General features: G+C 40.0%; 1 protein-coding gene across 5 annotated transcripts in view; it reads left to right on the top strand.

Moving 5' to 3' along the window:
* LOC111575536 (protocadherin-15-like) overlaps positions 1-19,457 on the top strand; it is a 207,642-nt gene that overhangs the window by 176,401 nt on the left and 11,784 nt on the right. For all 5 annotated transcript variants that reach the window (XM_035953017.2, XM_055018618.1, XM_055018616.1 and 2 more), the window contains 6 exons: positions 1,304-1,413; positions 2,738-2,878; positions 7,411-7,538; positions 11,414-11,629; positions 15,520-15,608; positions 17,369-17,545. In XM_035953017.2, coding sequence (XP_035808910.2) covers positions 1,304-1,413; positions 2,738-2,878; positions 7,411-7,538; positions 11,414-11,629; positions 15,520-15,608; positions 17,369-17,545 — 861 coding nt within the window. The remainder of the gene's footprint in view (positions 1-1,303; positions 1,414-2,737; positions 2,879-7,410; positions 7,539-11,413; positions 11,630-15,519; positions 15,609-17,368; positions 17,546-19,457) is intronic.

Below are 19,457 nucleotides of genomic sequence, written 5' to 3'. Positions count from 1 at the left end.
TCACTGGACAATTTGTGTTACATTTAATATGATTTTTTTTTTTTTTTGGGGGGGGTGGGGGGGGGGGGGTATTTTTATTATAATTACAAAACCATTTGCCAGGCAGTTAAGTTTTGGCCGAAAGGTCTTCGCTTAGATTTGCTCATGGAACATCATATTCAAAGCTGAATGTAGTAATGAATAAATGAGCAAGTGGAATTTCAGGATTTACACTCGCACCAACTTAGTAATGCAAAATAAATTCCCCTTTTTTATGTTTTTACCCATTTTTTCCCTTCATTGTGTTTTTTAGCAGCTTCTCCTGGTCAGGGCTTAAGCAGCCACACCATCAAAGCAGCACAAGCATGCTTTATCCCTGCAACTTCATGCAGCTCCTCCTGGTTAAAAACCCAAAGCACTCCTCATCCGGAGCAGAGCCAAAACAACCTCAGCTGGATTTCCTCAATGCAAACGAACAGCAGGTTCATGCAGAGATTCTCTGGCATTGTCGAGTCCTTTGCTCTTTGAAGTGAGGCTGACCACACGGCAGAGAAAACGCATCTTGGCTGCTGGAGTCTATCACACTGTCACAACCCTGGATCATTACTCTGTCCAAAGTCTGCAACCACAGTTGACAGTTCGAACAGTGACTGAGCAGGAAAACTGAACAATAAGCAACAAAGCTTTGCTTCATAGCTCAGCTGCTGCTTGTGCATTTTTTTTTTCAAAGCTACATCCTGCTCCCCATGTTCTTAATCATTCACCAGGGGAGGAATAAAACACCCTGAGGGTTAACCCTGGTGACCGGCCATGGGTGGTGATTTACATCTTTTTCACACTCATCAAACTAGTGACCCCCTTGTGCCCTCTAGATGGATGTATTGTCATCCTGGAGGAGATCACTCCATTCAGGAGAGAAATGCTCCATCTGATCACTCAGAGCACCTTCGTATTGATTTGCAGTGACCCTTCCTGCTAATGAGAGAAGTGAACCCAAACCATGCCAGAAAAATGCCCCTCAGCATAACAGACCCGTCAGATCCCCTCAATGTAGGAGTCAAGGGTTCCTGTTTTTTTACTTTAATGTGTCATTCACCTGTATATATTATACATACACATATATTTTGTAGCTTTTAGATGACAGCCTTTATGTCCACCTTTCTATGTTGTGCAAACGACCCCCCTTTTTTACCTTTGATGGTGTTTTTTTGCACCTACGTGATGTGCATGTAACGCTCTCCCTCCACTCATCTCATCATTCTGTGCTGTACCTGAGATATTGCAATACAGCTGGGTTTATGATTTGTGTTCAATGTCTTTCCAGGTTTGCTCCAGTTAGTGAGCTGGCTCCATTTGGCACTCAAGTGGGGACTATTCTAGCTGCTGCTATCAATCAAACCATCTTCTACTCCATTGTGGCAGGAAATGAACTAGGTATGGCCTCCACATTATATACCATGCAGTGATTTAACCCTAAGTGAATGTTTTCTGTTTGTTTGTTTGTTTTTAAGCTACAATACAAGATATTTTATTCCCTAACGCTCCCTGCAAAACAATCAAATTATAACAAAGGCTTTCTTATCTCAGCTTTTTATATATTTTTCTTTATAAAACAGAGATACCTTTTATGCCAGTCTGTCAACTTCTACTTGAGCTGCAAAAAAATGTTTTTAGGAACATGAAGATGAAATTCAAGTTTTAAAAGAGCTTGAAAAAAGCACCCACCCAGATTTTTTTGGAAAAACTGTGGGTTGCACAACCATGGGTGCTGTTTATAGAAGTCTGTCTTTGTACAGAGAAGACATTTTGGCATACTTGCTGCTGTGGACTGCTTTTAATACTTGCTGGCGAAGTCTGAAGAGCATAATTGCACCTAGGGAGAGAGAGCACATTAGACAGGTGTGAGCCCAGGAGGTTAGCTCAACCCAACGTATTAGACACGTGTGTGAGCTGGAGAGAGAGTAAAGCATGTTTAAGGTAGGTGTCAGTCAGTAGTCCCTTCTCCACAGGCACCTCTCGAACTCCTGCAGTGAGCTGTTTCCATGTCACGTTGAAGCAGGAGCCAGAGTCACTATTACAGAGATGCTCCTGGAAATTACAGGTTCAAGGCCTATTAAAAGTGCTTTACGTCTATCTGTAGATCTCAAGCAGTAATATAGCTATGGAAAGAAAAAGCATTCTGAAAGCCTGCCAGGTGAAAAGAAAAAAAAAACAGTCCACCAGATGTATTTCTGTGTTTCCTTTGTGCTCCAACAATCATTCAACTGCAAAAGAGAAAAGCTGAAAAGTCCATATTTCAGCAGGCTCTATTTGTATTCAGAGCACTGTTTTTGTGTGATTTCCTTATTTTCCCGTCACTCTCTTTTTCTCCTGTGCTGCCACTCACTCCACCATGTTATTTTGAAATGTTCTATAGCATTTTTGTGAAGATTTTCAGGCGTTTGGAGAATTGAACTCAATGTTGCTGCAGGATTTGTGCTGTCGTTTAAAATGTTGTCCGGAGCTCTGCAATTGAACAGTTGGCCATGACGAGAAAAGAACCAGCGTAGGAGTCCAAATTGATTCTGTTCCCATACTTGAGTGATACGTAGCAAGTACTGGACTTAACAGCGTGTAGTGCCATGAATACAAAACAAAGCAAGGTCACGCACTGTGATTTTACTATGCAGCTAATCAGTGCTTCCATCCATTCTGGTACTATGTCTTACTTTTGTCTTTTTTCCAGTTTTTCACACGCTCTATTTTTGTTTGGTTCCAGGTCATTTTCAGGTGAACAACAGGACAGGCGTCATCTCCACAGCGAAACCTCTGGATTATGAAAATGTGACCAGCTATGTCCTCCGGGTCCAAGCTGACTCTATGGTGGTTGTCATGTCCAACCTGCGTGTGCCTTCTAAAAGTAAGAACATAGCAGCCATTAAGTGGGTGAATGTGGAGGTTGTGTTGGAATTCGGGGCTGAAATTATGTTTCATTTGATTCCAAGTACTGCATTTATATTTAATCATAATCCCTCACTGTGACCGGTTATGGTTAAATACAGTTGTAGAAATGCTATCAAAGCCTATTTTTGTCCTTTAAATTTGTTTTCACATTCACTGCATTTATGTAGGGTTATTTATGCATTTGTATATGTATGTGGATTATTGCATGCTTAATTCTGCCTTACATTTGCAGACTAAAGAGAACTGCCAAGAGTTACAGAGCTAATAAACCTTCTCTCTTGCTGGAACCATAAGGACATGCTTTGGCAACTTCAGACAACTTTAAAATGACAGCACACACACACAAACTCAGTTTATTACAGTTTTAGATCCATTTGTCCTCTTCTCAGATCTATTTGAATCTAAACAAAGGAAACACTGTGCCACTTGGTGTATAAATGTACTTTTATGCTTTATGCACTGTTGCCTTTCTAAACTGCACTGACCCATTCATATAGCTTGTGTCACGTTTGCTGCATGATATGACTGGTTGTTCAGTTTCACATGCGATTCAGCTTATCGACAGATTTGTTTCTCACCTTTCAGTCATGGTTTCATTTTTATAAATAACCTCAGAAATGCGACTTATCCTGGCTTCGATGCAGCGTGACCGTCCACAAATATCACAAAACTTTGTCCAAATTCCTCTCAAGGGTTTAACGATGGAAAAAATAGGCCATTTGTTTTAATTCAGGCCGACTACCCCTAAAACGAGGGTGGGTGACAAAACATTAATCATAACAAACTCTCAGTTAATAGAACTCCTTTGTGTTCCCGTTCTTAAAGCCTCAGTGTGCTTGAAACTAACTGTAGATTGCACAGTGTGCTGGTGGACAATGGTGACAGTAGAAGATGGGGCCAAAAACCTGCTGTCACAGCTTCCTCCTTTTGCACCCCACTGCTTCCCCGCTCTCTCTCCAAGCATTCGGTGTTTGTTGTGTGTTGTTGCAGCGTGGATACGATGGAGTGTGCGATTAAGATAGTTTCTCCTCTTTCATTGCACTGTGCTCGGTTGTACACACAAAAGGTGACAGAAACTCAATTTCAGAATTCCTCAAACATGCCCTCGCTGTACAGAGAGAGCATTATTGTTGGGTTATCTGTTTTGGGAAGTTGCTTAAGGTGTTGGATGCATCCTCTGTCACAATAGAGTTTTCAGTTGCCACAGACCATTCGGGGAGCACTTTGCTTGAAGCATGCTTAAAGACTTTAAACTCCGCTGTTTTTCACCTCCATGCTTCAGCAGGAATATCATTAGGCTTGTTTATGGCCAGCAAAGTGACATGCAAGTTTTGTATAATGATGGATGAAGTGATAACAACAGATGGGCTCCAGTGAATAATCAGTGACCTCCTCCACCTCCCTCTCTTTTTTTTTTCTCTCATCTCGAGTCTCTCACATTGTAATTACAGTAATTACAAGTACACAGCACTCAGGCACACACACATGCATGCATGCCACTCGTTTGATAGATATAGAGTAGAGGACTCTTTAGGCTTTTCTCAAATCGTACTCTCTCCATTCTCACTTTGTCACGGAGTTGTAACTTTGCAGTCACACTCAGCTGAATGAAGCACCATTCATTAAGGCGAGGGGTATAAATACAGCAGCAAGCTTCGGAATGAATTTCATTCTCTGTGGTGGAAACATAAGGAGAAAAGTAAAACTTACTTCCAAGCTTTGGTGGTATTTTGTTTTTCTTGTTAACATCTTCTAGTGTTTTTTTTTTTTTTTTAACACTGTTAAGCTGCTTAGTTTTTGCCTCAGTCCCTGTATATATACAACACTGTGCAGTCTCTGCTCTACAGTTTTTTTTAGACTAGTGAAGGCTATATTTGATCCTAAATGCAATAACCTTTACACCGTTCATATGTATATTTTCACAAGTGCAGTGGTCCCTTGCCATATCATGGTTCATCTTTCGCAGTCTCACTGTATCGCAGATTTTTAAATTGCACTTGATATCGCGGATTTTTCGCTATATTGCGGGATTTCGCCATATATCAGTATTTTTACATATTTATTATTGTGGCAAGCTATGTTGAATAATGGTGCTGGAAAAAGAATATCTGCCTTTCATGCACTCTGCAACATTCTTTTGAAGTGGCACTTAATGTGGTGGACCCTCATTAAGTAGGTAGGGGTGACTTGAGAAAAGCTCTCTCTTATACATGGGCTAGAGCTTCCCTGGCATCTATAGGTGGACATAATGTTTTGGTTGAGTGCACCGAAACTCTGTCTTCACTTGCAAGGTCTTATTGTAATGCAGATCACAGCTCCTTGACAGGGAACATCTTTCTTTTAATTAATCTATTTTTATTGAGTTTAGATTGTCAGAGCAAAAGTGGATGGATTTGTCAGATAGATTATCTTACCCCTCCTAGGATTTGTACACTGTGCAAGTACCCACATGGTCAGCATGCGCACATGCATATACAAACAGCCATACAGCACATGCACACATATAATAATAATCCAGAATAAGACAGGGTTTAATGAAATGTTTTCCAAATGATAATGCACTTTTAAGGTGCACTCAAACCTTGGCTGCCTTAGAAGCAATACTCTGCTCTTAATGGGCCTGTTTCTTTCATGCATCTTTATGAGTGAGAGTGAGAGTGGAGAGGAGGAGGGACTGTATGTTGTACTTTATGGTTTTTTATGCCCTGATACTCCAGGGATGGAATATAGCCACTTTCTACAAAGAGAAGAGAGACAGAAACTCTGCAGACCTCTTTCCCATCCCCTCGAGTCTCCCCTCTGCGCCTCACACTACGGCTTTTGTGCCTGTAATTTGATGTGCTGTGTTTTGTTTGTCCAATTCCCCTGGTGCATCCTTAGCTCCAGTGGCCACATGACTTTACATTTTTGTATCCCGCCAGAAGAAAAATGGTCGTTGACACTGCATTTTTTTTATACCTAAACTGCAGTGTTGGAAGGATTTTGCGCTGTACATATTTATGCTGTACATTGCATAGGTGTAACTGTGACAAATTAGGGGGACGAATGCTTAAGCTCAGTGTGTGTATTTTGTTTCTTTTCTTTTCAAAGGGACAGAATGAACATTTGAAAAGCCACACAAAAAGGCCAGTTAACGAGCAAATTTAGAATTAAAATGCCAAACTTTCCTCAACCTCCTTGCCTCTCACAGGGTCTCTACTCACTCCCAGGAAACTCTTGCTGCTCTGTTTTTGGCTGGCCTTCATATTATTATTCCCAATAATGTGCAAAATGCTTGCCTGTTCAACTTTTATAACCTTTTATTGATGGTATTGTTGTGCACTAAATCAAGGGGAAAACATTCTTCTCAACCATAACGATGCAAGGTAGACCTTGCTTAAAAATAATGGCTTAGAAGACGAGATTTCATCATTATTTTTATTATTTAACAGAGCCATATTCCACTCAGAGTGTGAGTGTTATCACTGATTGATTGGTAAACAGAATGCAAGCGCGCTCAGTTGTTTTCCTGATCTACTTATGGGGCCAGTGAGGGAGGAGTCATCAGCATACTTCAGACTCAGTTTTTCTCCATGCAAGAGCTTTTGCTGTAATCAAAACAAAATTAGCCTACTCATTATTGACTCAAAGTTGTCAGCTTCACCAAAATAGCTTTGCACGGCGTTTCATTAGAAAGGCTTGAGTTAAGAGTAAGAACGCGTTTCTCTTTTCAGCATGCAATTACAAATCCACTTCAAAAAGTTATTGCAGTACAGCGGAAAATGACTTCTAAATGGAGAGCGGTTTTCCAGAACTCAGTTTGCTTTTAGTCAAAATGAGACCAAGAAAATAGTGTTTAAAGAATGTCGACGTGAACTATTTTCCATCAGATTTCGAAGGCTAGGTGAATCTGATTGCGTAATTTCCAAATAAATAAAAACAAATTTAAAAATTGATCAAAGCAGCCTTCCTCATATGAGGGACTAGAACACACAAGTATCACTTTAGTTAAAAATGATGATGGTTAGCCAATGGCATCTTATTTGAGAAAGTTTTGTTGACCTACTCTGATGTTTTCAGTGATAAATAACTTTCTTTGGAATTGATTTCAGGCTATCGTTTGAAGTTGTAAAGCAGCTGATGACCATGAAAAAATTATTCTGACGCAGCAATTTTGAAGCGAAATTACACAACATTTGATCGTCACCATTTCGGATAAGTGATCGAGATGTATTCATTTAACAGTTTGTGAGTGTTGATGACATAACTTTTTAAGTTCAAATGTCCCATTTCTAAATTTGTGAGAGTGCAGCAAACCTGGTTTGTCAGATACAAGAAAACGTACATTAAAGTACACAGAATGCAGTTAAATGCAATGCCTTTGTTTCACATGAACTAAGAAAGTGGCTTTAGACCTTATGCTGTGCTACATACAGTACATACTAGATCTGTACTGGGGGGCTGAAGTGAGTAACCTGAATGTATTCTGGCGCCATTTGCTTTTTGCAGCTAACACAGCCAAGGTGTTCATTGAGGTGCAGGATGAGAATGACCACCATCCCGTCTTCTCCAGGAAGCTCTACATAGGCGGCGTGACAGAAGACACCAAGATCTTCAGCTCTGTGCTCAAGATAGTGGTAAGAAAACATCAGCTCTGCCCTTTGTTTTTGTTGGTTTTTCTATCGACATCCACGGAAACAGGCTGGAACGCCTGATTCTGCTTCCACCTCTTCAACACCTCACCCTGCAGCCATGGCAGGGGGGAGAATTCATTCGATCTGCTCTGTGCAGCACAGTCTGATCTCCCCTATCGCTGCATCTGTTCGTCAGTCTCGCTCTCCCCACTGTCTGGTTTGTCCAAGAGCAGGTGGGCTCAGAGTGAGCTGAGCAGTGTAATCCCAATATGTTCACAGAGGCATGGCTAGACATCCTGTCTGATTATCAGCCTGATCTGCCAAGGAGGTTTCACTTTGTCATCCTGTGCTATACACTGTATGTCCATTTTGTGACGAGTGGCTGTCAGTGTGCCATTAGACTTCAGTTTATGTTTTAATAAAATATATGCTGATATTCATGTTGTTACATTAGTGTTTTTGTCAACAGTAAAAAGGCTCTCTTTTCTAACATATAACATATGTATACATCTGGCCTATGCCATTAAACATCGTGTTTCTGAAGAAATGTCAGTAGTTTTTCCAGTAGCAGTCCGTAATCCGATTTGTGAAATATGTGTTTTTGTGATTTGTATTATTCATGTTCCTTTAGGCGACAGAAAGAAAGCCAGATAAGGTGCACACATCCAACGCAGCTTTGTTTGCAGGTGCTGGACCAAAAAACAGAAATCTTCATAGCTAGAAAATGGCAAAGTCCGCACACTGCTGTGCTCCCACCGTGTTATATTGATAACTGCCTTGCAACATTTCAATCAATAAAAACTCGATCGGTCAGCTTCTTCCCACACAAAAACAAACTCTATTTGTCCCCTAACAAGTGCCAGAAAATGATTTTAGTTAGAAAAGAAAGTTCTCATAACATACATAATTAAATTTTAGGGTAAAGAGATCAGCAAGTTGTGGCTGGGAGTGTGGTTAGACCCAGTCTCCAGGAAGGGAAGCAACAAAATATTTATATAAAAACTGATATCTGAGACAGGGTTGCAAATTATTGTATTTTTCAAATAAGTAGTTCATCCTTTCGGAAATCATAAATGATGCAGAGGAGTTGCCAATAATGTCTGGTTGACAGTTTTAGTTTCCCAGGTCCGTTAAATATGGAAAATACATTTAGCGAAAGCTTAGGTGTGACACTGAATCATCAATACAGTGAAGTGTCTTAAACCACGCGACCAATTCAGAATCCATTTCTCTGTTTCTCGTTTAACTTGAAAAACCAGGAGAATCATGACTTAAGTGCTTTCTGTATTTTTGTAGTCAAGGATTCTTTAGAGTGTGTCTAGTGTGAAGTGTTGTACCTGACTGAGCACAAAGCTGAGTGCCTCTTTCCCTAAATCAAGATGGTGAGATATTAAAAAGATGAAAAATACAAAACATTTGGTATATTCTGACCTGCTGCTGACTCTTAGCCAGAAATACAATAGTCACATAGTATTCACAAATAGTGGCAAGCAGTAAGCGGCAGATGTTCTTCTGTAAGCAAATCAACTTTCCAGGAAGGGTTTGCTTTATTAGCTGCTAAAGTCTAATTTCACTGGTGTGGAAAAGTTAACAGGGAAAATATTCCATTAACAGTGTTTAAGTGTGTTGTTTAGAAGAAAGATCTGATTACATGCTGCTTTTGTGTGGAACTTACTTACCTGCGTTTTAATTAGTAATTTAAAGGATTCATGGTTCGTGTCACTTTTATTATCTCTCCTTGGCTGCCTGAGCTTCTTTTGTGTTAAACACAGAGGATAGCTTTTTGGGGAGATGCCTTAAGCACTCAAAGCTCTTTCACGAGTTTATTCTTTGGTGTTCTGAAAACATTTTTAATATAAACTGAACCACTGGGATGCATGCATATCCCCCTCCTTGTCTTATTGAAACTTGTAAACAAACCTCACTCAGTGACAGTTTTTGTCCCCCCCCCCCTCAGGGTCCATAAAACTATTAACAGTTTACTCTGCATAAATGATGCCGGTACATATATTTGGTCAGATTTTATCCAGTGAGGATCTCTCAGTCTGTTGATTTATGCAGTTCATTCATTGGTACATTGCCCTCCCACCACCACCACCAACATACAGCCCCTCCTTTGCCGATACCTGGAGGAAAAAAAAAGAGATTGCTCCTATTTATCAGTGTCGGTCGCCACAGACAGACACTGAAAATTGATGTCTGCTTGTGAGCTCAGTGGCAGGTCAGAACTTATGCCTTAGAGGTCGATGAGCAAATATTGTGGTTTTTGTCGTCTACAAGAAAAAGTGGTTTGACATGATTCATACAGGCTATGATCTCCAAAACTTCCATAAATATATATGTTGTTTTTGACAATTTAATAGTTTTGCATGTTATTTTCTTGTTTTGATTGAAAAAATATGAAGAACACTTGCCCCAAATCTAAAAAAAAAAATAATAATAATAAAAATGTCTTCACTAAAATGTCATAGCTTTCAATACTTATAGTAAATGCTTTTAGTATAACAAGACATGAAATGTCAAATGCCGTTCTTGTGTGATAAACCCAAAGAGAGCTCTGCAACTGACCTCTGTTATTGGAGTTTTATAGTGATTTCTTGCTCATTGTTTAGCTGTCCAGCCACAGCTTCACTGTTTTGGCTCACTTTCGCCACTCTCATAGTATCCTTTTTGACCACAGCAGGCAGCTGTTTTCAGTAAAAAAGACCCTATTGCATTGCACCAAGCAGCAGAGAGACACAGTTACCAGCAATCTAGTGGAAGTAATGCAGTACTTAGCAGCTAAAGAGCCCTCACTGGTGTGTAGAGATCCAAAACAGAGGCAAAAAAAAAATGAAAATTGGGCTTACCTTTGCCAGAAAGTTAAATGCACTGCATCAAATCAATATTGATGTGCAAAAAGGCACCTGGTTTGCTAATAATTTGTCCATGTCAGCTTAAAAGGTGATGATGTATCAATGTTGAAAATTGCTCCAAAACTGAGTTATAATAAATTGAAAGAAACAAAACAATTCAGAAGTTATTAATGAGATGTTTTATGGTAGTTCATGGAAATCTCGCCATGTCTTTAGTGTTTAACAGCAGGTAACAGTGGGTAAAGCTGCTTCAGCATGAAACAAACCACTTGAGATTGAGATAACTTATGGGTCTCCAACAGCAGCTCTTTTCCATCTTGTCAGCTACTTTTGCAGAACATCTGCATGGAATAAAATTTTAAGCAAATATCCCCCCCAGTCCCCCAGTAGGAGAACATCTCTTAAAAGCCCCACTCTTGTTTTTAGTCGTCAGGAATTATTAAGAAAAATGTTCCAAGCTTTCAGCGGTTCTCACTTCTTCCACTGAAGTGGTTGCTCTTCAGGATTCATAACTTAACACTATGGAGACTAATCATGGATGCACAAAAGAAAATGCTGCACCAAAGAGAGAAAAACCTCTAGTTATATAACCAGACAGCTCTTATGGTCTGTCAGGAGATAATTGTTGTTGTGATTTGTGGTTTGTGGAATAATTTCATGATAAAGAACATCTAGACTGATGCACCATGGGGGAGTTTTTGGGTCAATTAGCCATGAATCACATTAGGTAGACTATTGCTCTGCTGGACCACTTCACTGATATGACAGCAAATGTCAAATGTAAAATATCTTCTTCTCTGATTTGGAAGTAGAAAGAAGTGAAAAGTGCTTAGAACCATACAGCCCACATCGCGGTCAAGAACTCAGGCAGTGGTTGTCGATGCTGCCTCAGGATGTATTAAAATATCTAAGCACGAAGTTTACTTTTTCTCGTAAGACATTATCTGAAGTATTTTTTTCTTTTTCTCATCATTTTGAGCACTGACGTTTTCCTTGGTGTTGTGTGCTACATGTGATTTACAGGCGACTGATAGGGACACTGGAAATTACAGCGCTATGGCATACCGCCTGATCATCCCGCCCACAGCAGAGGGCCAGGACAGCTTCGTCATCGAGGCCTACACCGGTGTCATCAAGTCGGCCATCATGTTTCGGAACATGCGCAGGTCCTACTTCACGTTTGAAGTCATTGCCACGGACGACTACGGCAAAGGTCTCAGCAGCAGCGCCGAGGTGGTGGTAAGTATCCGGTGTGATGCTTTTTATAGTGTGGATGTAGAGATCAATCAATACATACACTGATCCGCATCAACACTGACACTTGAAGTGAATGACATTGATCGTTTTGTTAGAATGCAATGATCTGCTGGGAAAAAAAATCCAGAAAACTTCCAGCCACACCATACAAACAGCTCGAAAAGGATCGAGGAACACGACCAAGAGCTAGATGCTGATCCGGTTTCCAAACACCTTTAGATATCAATCCGATCGAGCATCTGCATGACATGGTTTTAATATTGTACAACAGGCACATATACTCCCAATGTCACACATAACCTTTATTCTATTTTTCTGGGGTATTTTGTTTAGTTTTTATGAAGAAAGTTCTAATAATGTCATATTCTTATTGCACAGCCTTGATGAACAGTCGCTTTGCATTTAAATGCACACGCTGAATGAGCATGTGACATAAAAACGCCTGAATCTTGAACAAGCAGAGCAGAGGCATATTGTCTGCATGTTATTTGGCTTCCACAGTTTAGTGTCCCTGCAGAGATTGATGTTTAGAACAGGGGTCACTAACTGGCTCACTGTGGTCCAGATCTGGACCCAGACGACGTCTCATACGGACCTGGACCTGTAATCAGTAAATTGTAACAGGATTTTAAATTTGACAGTGTTTACAGCATTGGTTATCAGCTCAGGAAACACACAGACCAATTATGAACGAGTTCAGCCATCCCACGTGACACTACTCAGCCAATGAAGTCTCTGCATTGCACGTGCTAAACATCACGACTCTGCGTTCAGAAAACAGTCCTGATCAACCTGGTATCAGAAACTGAGTCCAGCTCGTCATTCCGATGATGATGCAGTTCCTTAATGTTCTGATTTAAATTGTTCTATTCGTTCCTGTGTAGAAAGTTCTGTGTGTTAGGTTGGGAGATCAGAAGGTCAGAATGCCAGTCCTGCAGAGGTGTGGTTTTCATCACAGTTGACACTTTATGACCCTCATCAGATTCTAGTGGAGGTAGGAGGATGTTCTGTTGTCTCCAAGAGTGCCGTTAGTGGTCCTTTAGTAGTAAACATCCGAACAGCAGATGTTCCATTTGGAGGTGAATTTTGGGTTAGCTGTCTTCTGAAATGGTGTCTTACCAAATTTACAGCTTTGGGAGAGGGTCTTTGGATCTTTGTGTGGTGCTCTGGAATGTTCTGCTCCTTACTACGCTACAATGTACAGTTATATCAAAAGTTATTTATTAATAAATGTTGTCAAAATGTTTTTGAACCATGCTGAATTTATTTGATATGACAGTCAGTTATTGATTACATGCAGACGCTAATAAAACTACTAGGTTACATCAACATATATCACACTAATTCAAGTTAGACATTATGATGTTCCGGACCTTTGCTTTAATACAGTTTCTCTGACTGGACCTCTTTGAATTTTAGTTGACTACCCCTGCTTTAGAATATAACAGGTTTCCAGTGTCACCTGTCTACAATTCAGCAACTCAGGAGAGCCTCATTAAAGGGGCATTCAACCAATTGTAGAGTTAATTTAGTTGTCACTGAGAGTGCAGCCACAGCCTGTGAAATCTATTGTCTAATGTCTTCTGTGACTCCGGAGGAGCTTGGTCAAGTCTGAGAAAATTACTCAAGTGACATCAGTTTGGTAATGTTGGATTTGGCTTTTAAAGCAAAAGGTTCACATTTTGGGAAACACGTGTGTTGACTTTCTCATTGATTTAGGTTAAAAAAAAAAAAAAAATAATGATACCTTTCTCCTGTCTGTTTGATAAATATGAATACAACTAGCATACACTCAGCTCAGCACAACGACTGGAAACAGTGAAAGAAATCTAGCCTGGTCTGTCTAAAGGTAATATAATCCACCTAGCACTACATCTAAAGCTTGCTAATTAACACATTACAACCCATTTGTTTAATTTGTTCAAAAGCCCTTTGTACAGTGTGTTATGTGACAGACTTCAGAGATTGAAACTGTCACATTATTAAAAGTCTGCATTATGAAATACAGTGTTTAAAGGCTGCTCCTTTAAACACTGGGGAAAAGTGAATTATAATGGCTAGTGTTTTGTAGCTAGATCCATACTAGGCAGGGATTGGAAGCCAGGAAATCTACTCCCTGCTGCACTGATTTTCACCTTTATTTTTTCTCTCTTAAACTATGTTACTTTAGGATATACAATACAAAATCACATCAGAAGTGCTTGGAATATCTTCTTTGTTTTCACTGCAGTCTAAATTACTATGTAAGTGACATTTCATTCCCATTATCAATCGTGATTTAAACCAAAGGAACTCTCCGTACATCTATATCATGAGGCAAGTGTTTCGGAGAACGACTCGCACATCCAGAAGGTTCAAACAGACTCCTGCACACAGTCTAACTGGCAAAGACCAATTTATTAGCACAACGTTTTGGTACTAGACCTTCATCAGGCAAATAGTTTGGTGCAAAGCCAGAAATCATAATTTAAGATGGCTTAGGACATTGAATAAATGTGACTCACATTATCTAACTCTGTATCTTTGTGCGTCAGACAGTGGAGTCAGTGGGAGTCTGTTTGAATAAGTAGAATTTCAGTATAATGATATTCAATTTTCTTGGGATTCTTTTGACTTTTTTAAAAATTATATCTTATACATGTAATTTAGAAAACTGGTGTCAATCTCAGGCAGAGTTCATTAGCTTGCCAGGTGATCGTAGTTAAAGGGAAATAAAATAAGAAAGTCAAAGTTGTTGTTCAGTAGAAGAAATGTTTCTTAAGACAACAACATACTTGTGCAAGATTTTGAAAGAGGTGTTAAAACCACAGATATTTGAACACACTTCAAATTCACGGAGCTGTGTAAAAGTTTCTAAGTGACATGAATTCAGATAAATGTGTTTTTGGGCAATTAATGTCACACAAATCAATAGTATTAAAAGGGCCATCATGGGTCACTTCAGTCTCAAGAACTTGCTAATTACGACATAATTCCATGTGTGTTCATTCATAGTTTTGATGCCTTCAGTGAAAATCTACAACGTAAATAGTCATGAAAATAAAGAAAAACCATGAAATGAGAAAGTGTGTCCAAACTTTTGACTGGTAGTGTATATCGTCAGAGTTTGTCCTTTAAGACATATCTAAGAGTAGATTTGTTTTATTTTCATGAAATGTCCTTTTTGTTTTTCTTCATACTAACTTGTTCAGTAATATAATGATCTTTCACGTTTTTGTTTTGCTTTGTTTTGTTTACTCAGTACTAAATGTTTTGGTTTCAGTCTATTGAATTATTCAAGGTAGATACAACACACTCAACATGTGGCCTCTGCCACTAGCTGATGATCCAATTAAAGTCTTTCTTTCAGCTGTGAGTATTAACTCTGTAAACATTATGTGCGTCTGCCTGCCTGTATGTTCATCTAAATATGTGTCCGTCTCTCTCTCTCTCTCGCTCTGTTTTTTTTTCCCCACACACTCGCTGTGTTTGGGCTTATCTTTCCTGACTGTGGGCAGGCTTATTTTTCGTCTCAGTGAAATATGTCTGACTAACAAGCCTCTAACGAGACAGAAGGAGGGTCTGGGACATTGCCTGGATATGAGAGAGCAGCGAGTGCTTGACCATGGTGCTCGTTAATTTTCAAGGGGAAACCTAATTTCACAGGAGCCACATGGGAGATCTGGCTTCAGAGCGCTGGGGCTGTTGCCTGTGCACTTAACTGTGGCATCAGAATTAGATCCTGTTAAGTTTTTCGCATTGCGCTGATACAAGCGGGCAATTATGGTCCACCGAAAGAAGTGTTTGCCGATAGTAGCATAGCCCTCTTGTTCACAATTTATCTGTTTTTTTATGACTTTTTTTCTGTCATTCTCTCTGTTCCACTCTGTCAGGTTTCAGTGGTCAACGCATTGGACATGCAGGTTGTCGTGTCCACTGTCCCACCTACTTTAGTGGAAGAGAAGAAGGAGGAGCTCATTAGGTAAGACACATTTCATGAGACAGGAAAGTATAACCAAATGACTCTGCTAAAGGAGAATCATCCAGCCTCAGTGTGTGTGTAGTGCTAGGAATATTCTTTTGTGCAAATCCTATGTTTACTGAACTACTGTGATAAAAAAAAAAAGAAGATGAAATAGTAAATATTTCTCTCATCAGATACCCGACACCACATCTCGACTCCCACTCTCACCCATGCGACCTATTATTTTTCACTGCACTTCTTTGCTCTCTGTATTCTTCTTGATAATTGATTTGTGGGGTAGAACTGGCAATATAATAGCTTTTTCTTTGTATAGTGCTTTGTCCACTTTAACACAAGGTGAACCTGCTTCAAGGTGGCGCCCTAATTTGCATCCAAACCTTTTTAGTAGAACCTGAGCGACGTGTATGATCCACTTGTGCCAAAGAAGAAATATTACCAAGAAAACTGACTGATAAAGACGCATTGAGATTGAACTTTGTGATGTTGCCTTTTGTGGTTCAGGAACCATTGATCAATCAATTAAAATCACAGATGACACAGTTGAGTCTGTCCTCTGAAGTCTGGTTTCCTAGTCCAAATTAATTAATGATAGAGATTCATGAAACATCTTTTTGCAGCTCTTGGGGCAAAGTGTTTAGCCTAATTAGGCAATTTCAAAGGCAAATGGGTGTTAATAGTTGTTTTTCAAGAGCTTACTGTGTCTCTCCCCACACAAGTGACGCTGCTTTTTAGGCTGAAAAACACACACATTAGTCATGTTAAGCTCTTTGCAATGATGACATTTGAGAGGTCTGTGATTCTGCACAGTGCTGGTGGTGATCCAGGACCACTTTACCTCAGTGCTCAAACTGTTTATCCACCTTGGCAAAGGCAGACAGCAAGGCTTTCCTTTATTGGCTGTAATTTGAGGTGTGGATTTCTCCCTGCCTGAAAAGGATTATCAGAGCCTTACTTTGCCAAGAGCCCAGTGTGGAGAGGCAAACTGCCGCCTATTGGGGCAATCACTGCCAGAGTGGAGTACTTCAGATTGGTGGCTGTCATATTGCTTTGAGCATAGAGGTGCCAGAAACAGTTTGAACTAGCATGACCCTGGCTTATGTAAATCAAAATATTAACAGCTTGTTAGTATTTAATAGTTAGTATATAATTTATTTTTGAGCAGCATCGGGCCAGTATGAGTCATACCCATGTTGAGTTTACATCTTTATAATGTGATTATCTGAATTAGCAGAACTACTCAAATGTGCATTAACAGACATTTTGGCCATTTGAGGATAGTAGAAACGAGCGGTTAACACAGCATTAACATATTACCTCAAGCTGATACTGTCTTGGTGTGCATTCCAATAGTAATACTGCCATACTATATAGTATGGTAAGAGTTAGGATGTCTTTATACATAGTCAAATACAGTTTGCCAAAAATACCAGGATGGTCTTGTACATCTGGATTCATCTTGCAGTATCCAAGCCAGTATGCATATGTATACGTTGCATATATCACAGTGTGTCAGTCAAGTTATTAGCTTGGCAGGTGATTTCACATCACAGACTGAATTAGTACGTCCCTATTGTATGCATTCTACATGTAACAGTGCGTACTTTATAAGTGTATTTGTCAGAGCTGAACAAGCCTCTAGGTTCAACAGCCAAAAAGTGACGCCGTGTTGTTGTTTTTTTTTTTTTTTTTTAACTGAACTCCTAGGATAGGTCTTTACTGTTTTCTTTTTAAAAGCTGTAACTTCATGTCCATTTCAGCATTCTGGAGCGCCATGTCCAGGATCAGATTCCAGGAGCCAAGGTGATTGTAGAGTCCATTGGGCCACGTCGTCATGGTGATGGCTTTGAGCTAGAGGACTATTCTAAGTCAGACCTGATGGTGTACGCCATTGACCCGCTGACGAACAGGGCCATTTCACCCAAGGAGCTCTTCAAGTAAGTGGGTGAATTTGTATTGCGACAAGTCCAGTCCGCCATTCGGTTTAAAGTGATGTTCTCATGTCCCTGCTGTGCTGCATGTTTTTCCCCGCAGTCTCTCTTTACCCTCTGTTCAAACAGTGAGTCAGCAAAATATCTCCTCCTCAGACTCCCCCTGTCTTCCTCTTCGACAGTATCTTCACTCCACTGCCTACTTTCTTTAGAAGACTTTGATTACCCCACAGGTGCACCGTATCTGTCATATGTCGTAGGAAAAAGGAAGATATAAGGCAGAATTGGAGGGGATGAGGTCATGGAGGGACAAAGTGAGAGTTGGGCGGGGAGTGTTTCAATCAGTCCATCAACCCATCATGCCAGTGCCTCAAAGGCTGTTCTGAGTGCCGGGAGATATGCCAGCAATACGTTTCATTTCTTTTATTTCAGTACATAGAGCTAGAGAGAGGGAGGTCTGTCTGGCACCACAAAAAGAGACTGAAAACACCACAGAAGGAAGTACATTTAAGACACTTGGTCATTGTATCAGAAGGAAAAAATGACCTTGGCCTTAGCTGCCACCTCAGGACAGCCTTGCAGTCACCATTCTCACGTTTCTTATCATTTCTGTCAAACCAATCAGACACTAATTTTAAAAGGCCGGCTCCTCCAGAGCATGAGATTTGCCGATCAATAGGAAACACATTCCCTTCACTCTCTGCTAATTTTCGCTCCTGCTTACATTTAGCAACCTCGCACCACCTTCTGTCTGTATTTCTCTTGATCCATTTTTTACTGCCAATTTTCTTGTGTACGTTGCTCTGAAGAAACACCCGACCTCCCCCACCCCACCCGCGGCACCCTCATCTTTGCAAGGAGGCTGTGACAATTTCAGTTCATTTAGAAATCCTCCACTCAAATGACATTTAGAGGTGCTTTGTGTATGTTCTGAATTAATCTATAAACATTACCTCTGTGTCCTTGACCATCAGAGCAGCACTACATCCTCTTGAAGCAGGGCACTGAGGCTGGAGCCACGAAGAGGGTGGCAATTGTGTCAAAAAAAACAGCTTTTTAAAAATAATAACCAGCAATCATCATGGCAGTGGCAGCTTTTGAAAGAGCCACGCTAATTTCAAAAGAGGTTTGCTACATCGCTGCTTTAATGAGATTCTGCTTCCATAGATAGTGACAAGAAAATCATTTAGGTTAGACGAGAGAGGCCACTTATGCATGCAGAGCATGCCTGACAATGTCGTGTGGTAATTGTATGTTGTATGGCCGCAACTTTGCTGTCAGATCACACAGGAAAAACGAGAGACAACATCATAAGTGGATTTTTTTCTTTATAAATGGTTCTTATTTCACCTTGAATGCAGCACTTGCTACCATCTGAGCTCTCTGGAAGGGAAATTGCTAGAAAGTCCGGTTAATACCCTTCATCTCCACTTGTTTATTTACCTATAGAAAAACCAAAACGACGAGTAATTGGATATGGCAGACTGCTTATTCCTTTGTGATGTAGAAGATTTAAAAACTGCTCTGAAGCAAACACTGAGTTTTATAAGATAACTTTGGAACAACAGGGTGTGGATTGCTTATATGCATGTGCATTTTATTATAGTACTGCTGCAAAATCTGTTGTGAGTTGAAACAGAAGAAATGTGAATCAGCACTATTTTGTAGAATGGTGTTTTATTCTTTTTTATCCTTTAAGCAGTTAAAGTTAAAAATATATTTCTATAATCAGCATCAGACCAGTTTGATTCATGCCCATGTTGCTTTTAAATCTTTATAATGTGATTATCTAAATTAGCAGACCTACTCAAATCTGTCTTCACAGACATTTTTGGTCACTTGAGGACAGTAGAAACGACCTGTTAACAGAGCATTACAGTTAACAGTGTGATACATTGCATATGTCACAGTGTCACTC

The sequence above is a fragment of the Amphiprion ocellaris genome, chromosome 16 (genome assembly GCF_022539595.1).
Source record: "Amphiprion ocellaris isolate individual 3 ecotype Okinawa chromosome 16, ASM2253959v1, whole genome shotgun sequence".
In the NCBI taxonomy this organism is placed as follows: domain Eukaryota; kingdom Metazoa; phylum Chordata; class Actinopteri; family Pomacentridae; genus Amphiprion; species Amphiprion ocellaris.
This window is presented reverse-complemented; position numbering and strand designations above follow the sequence as displayed.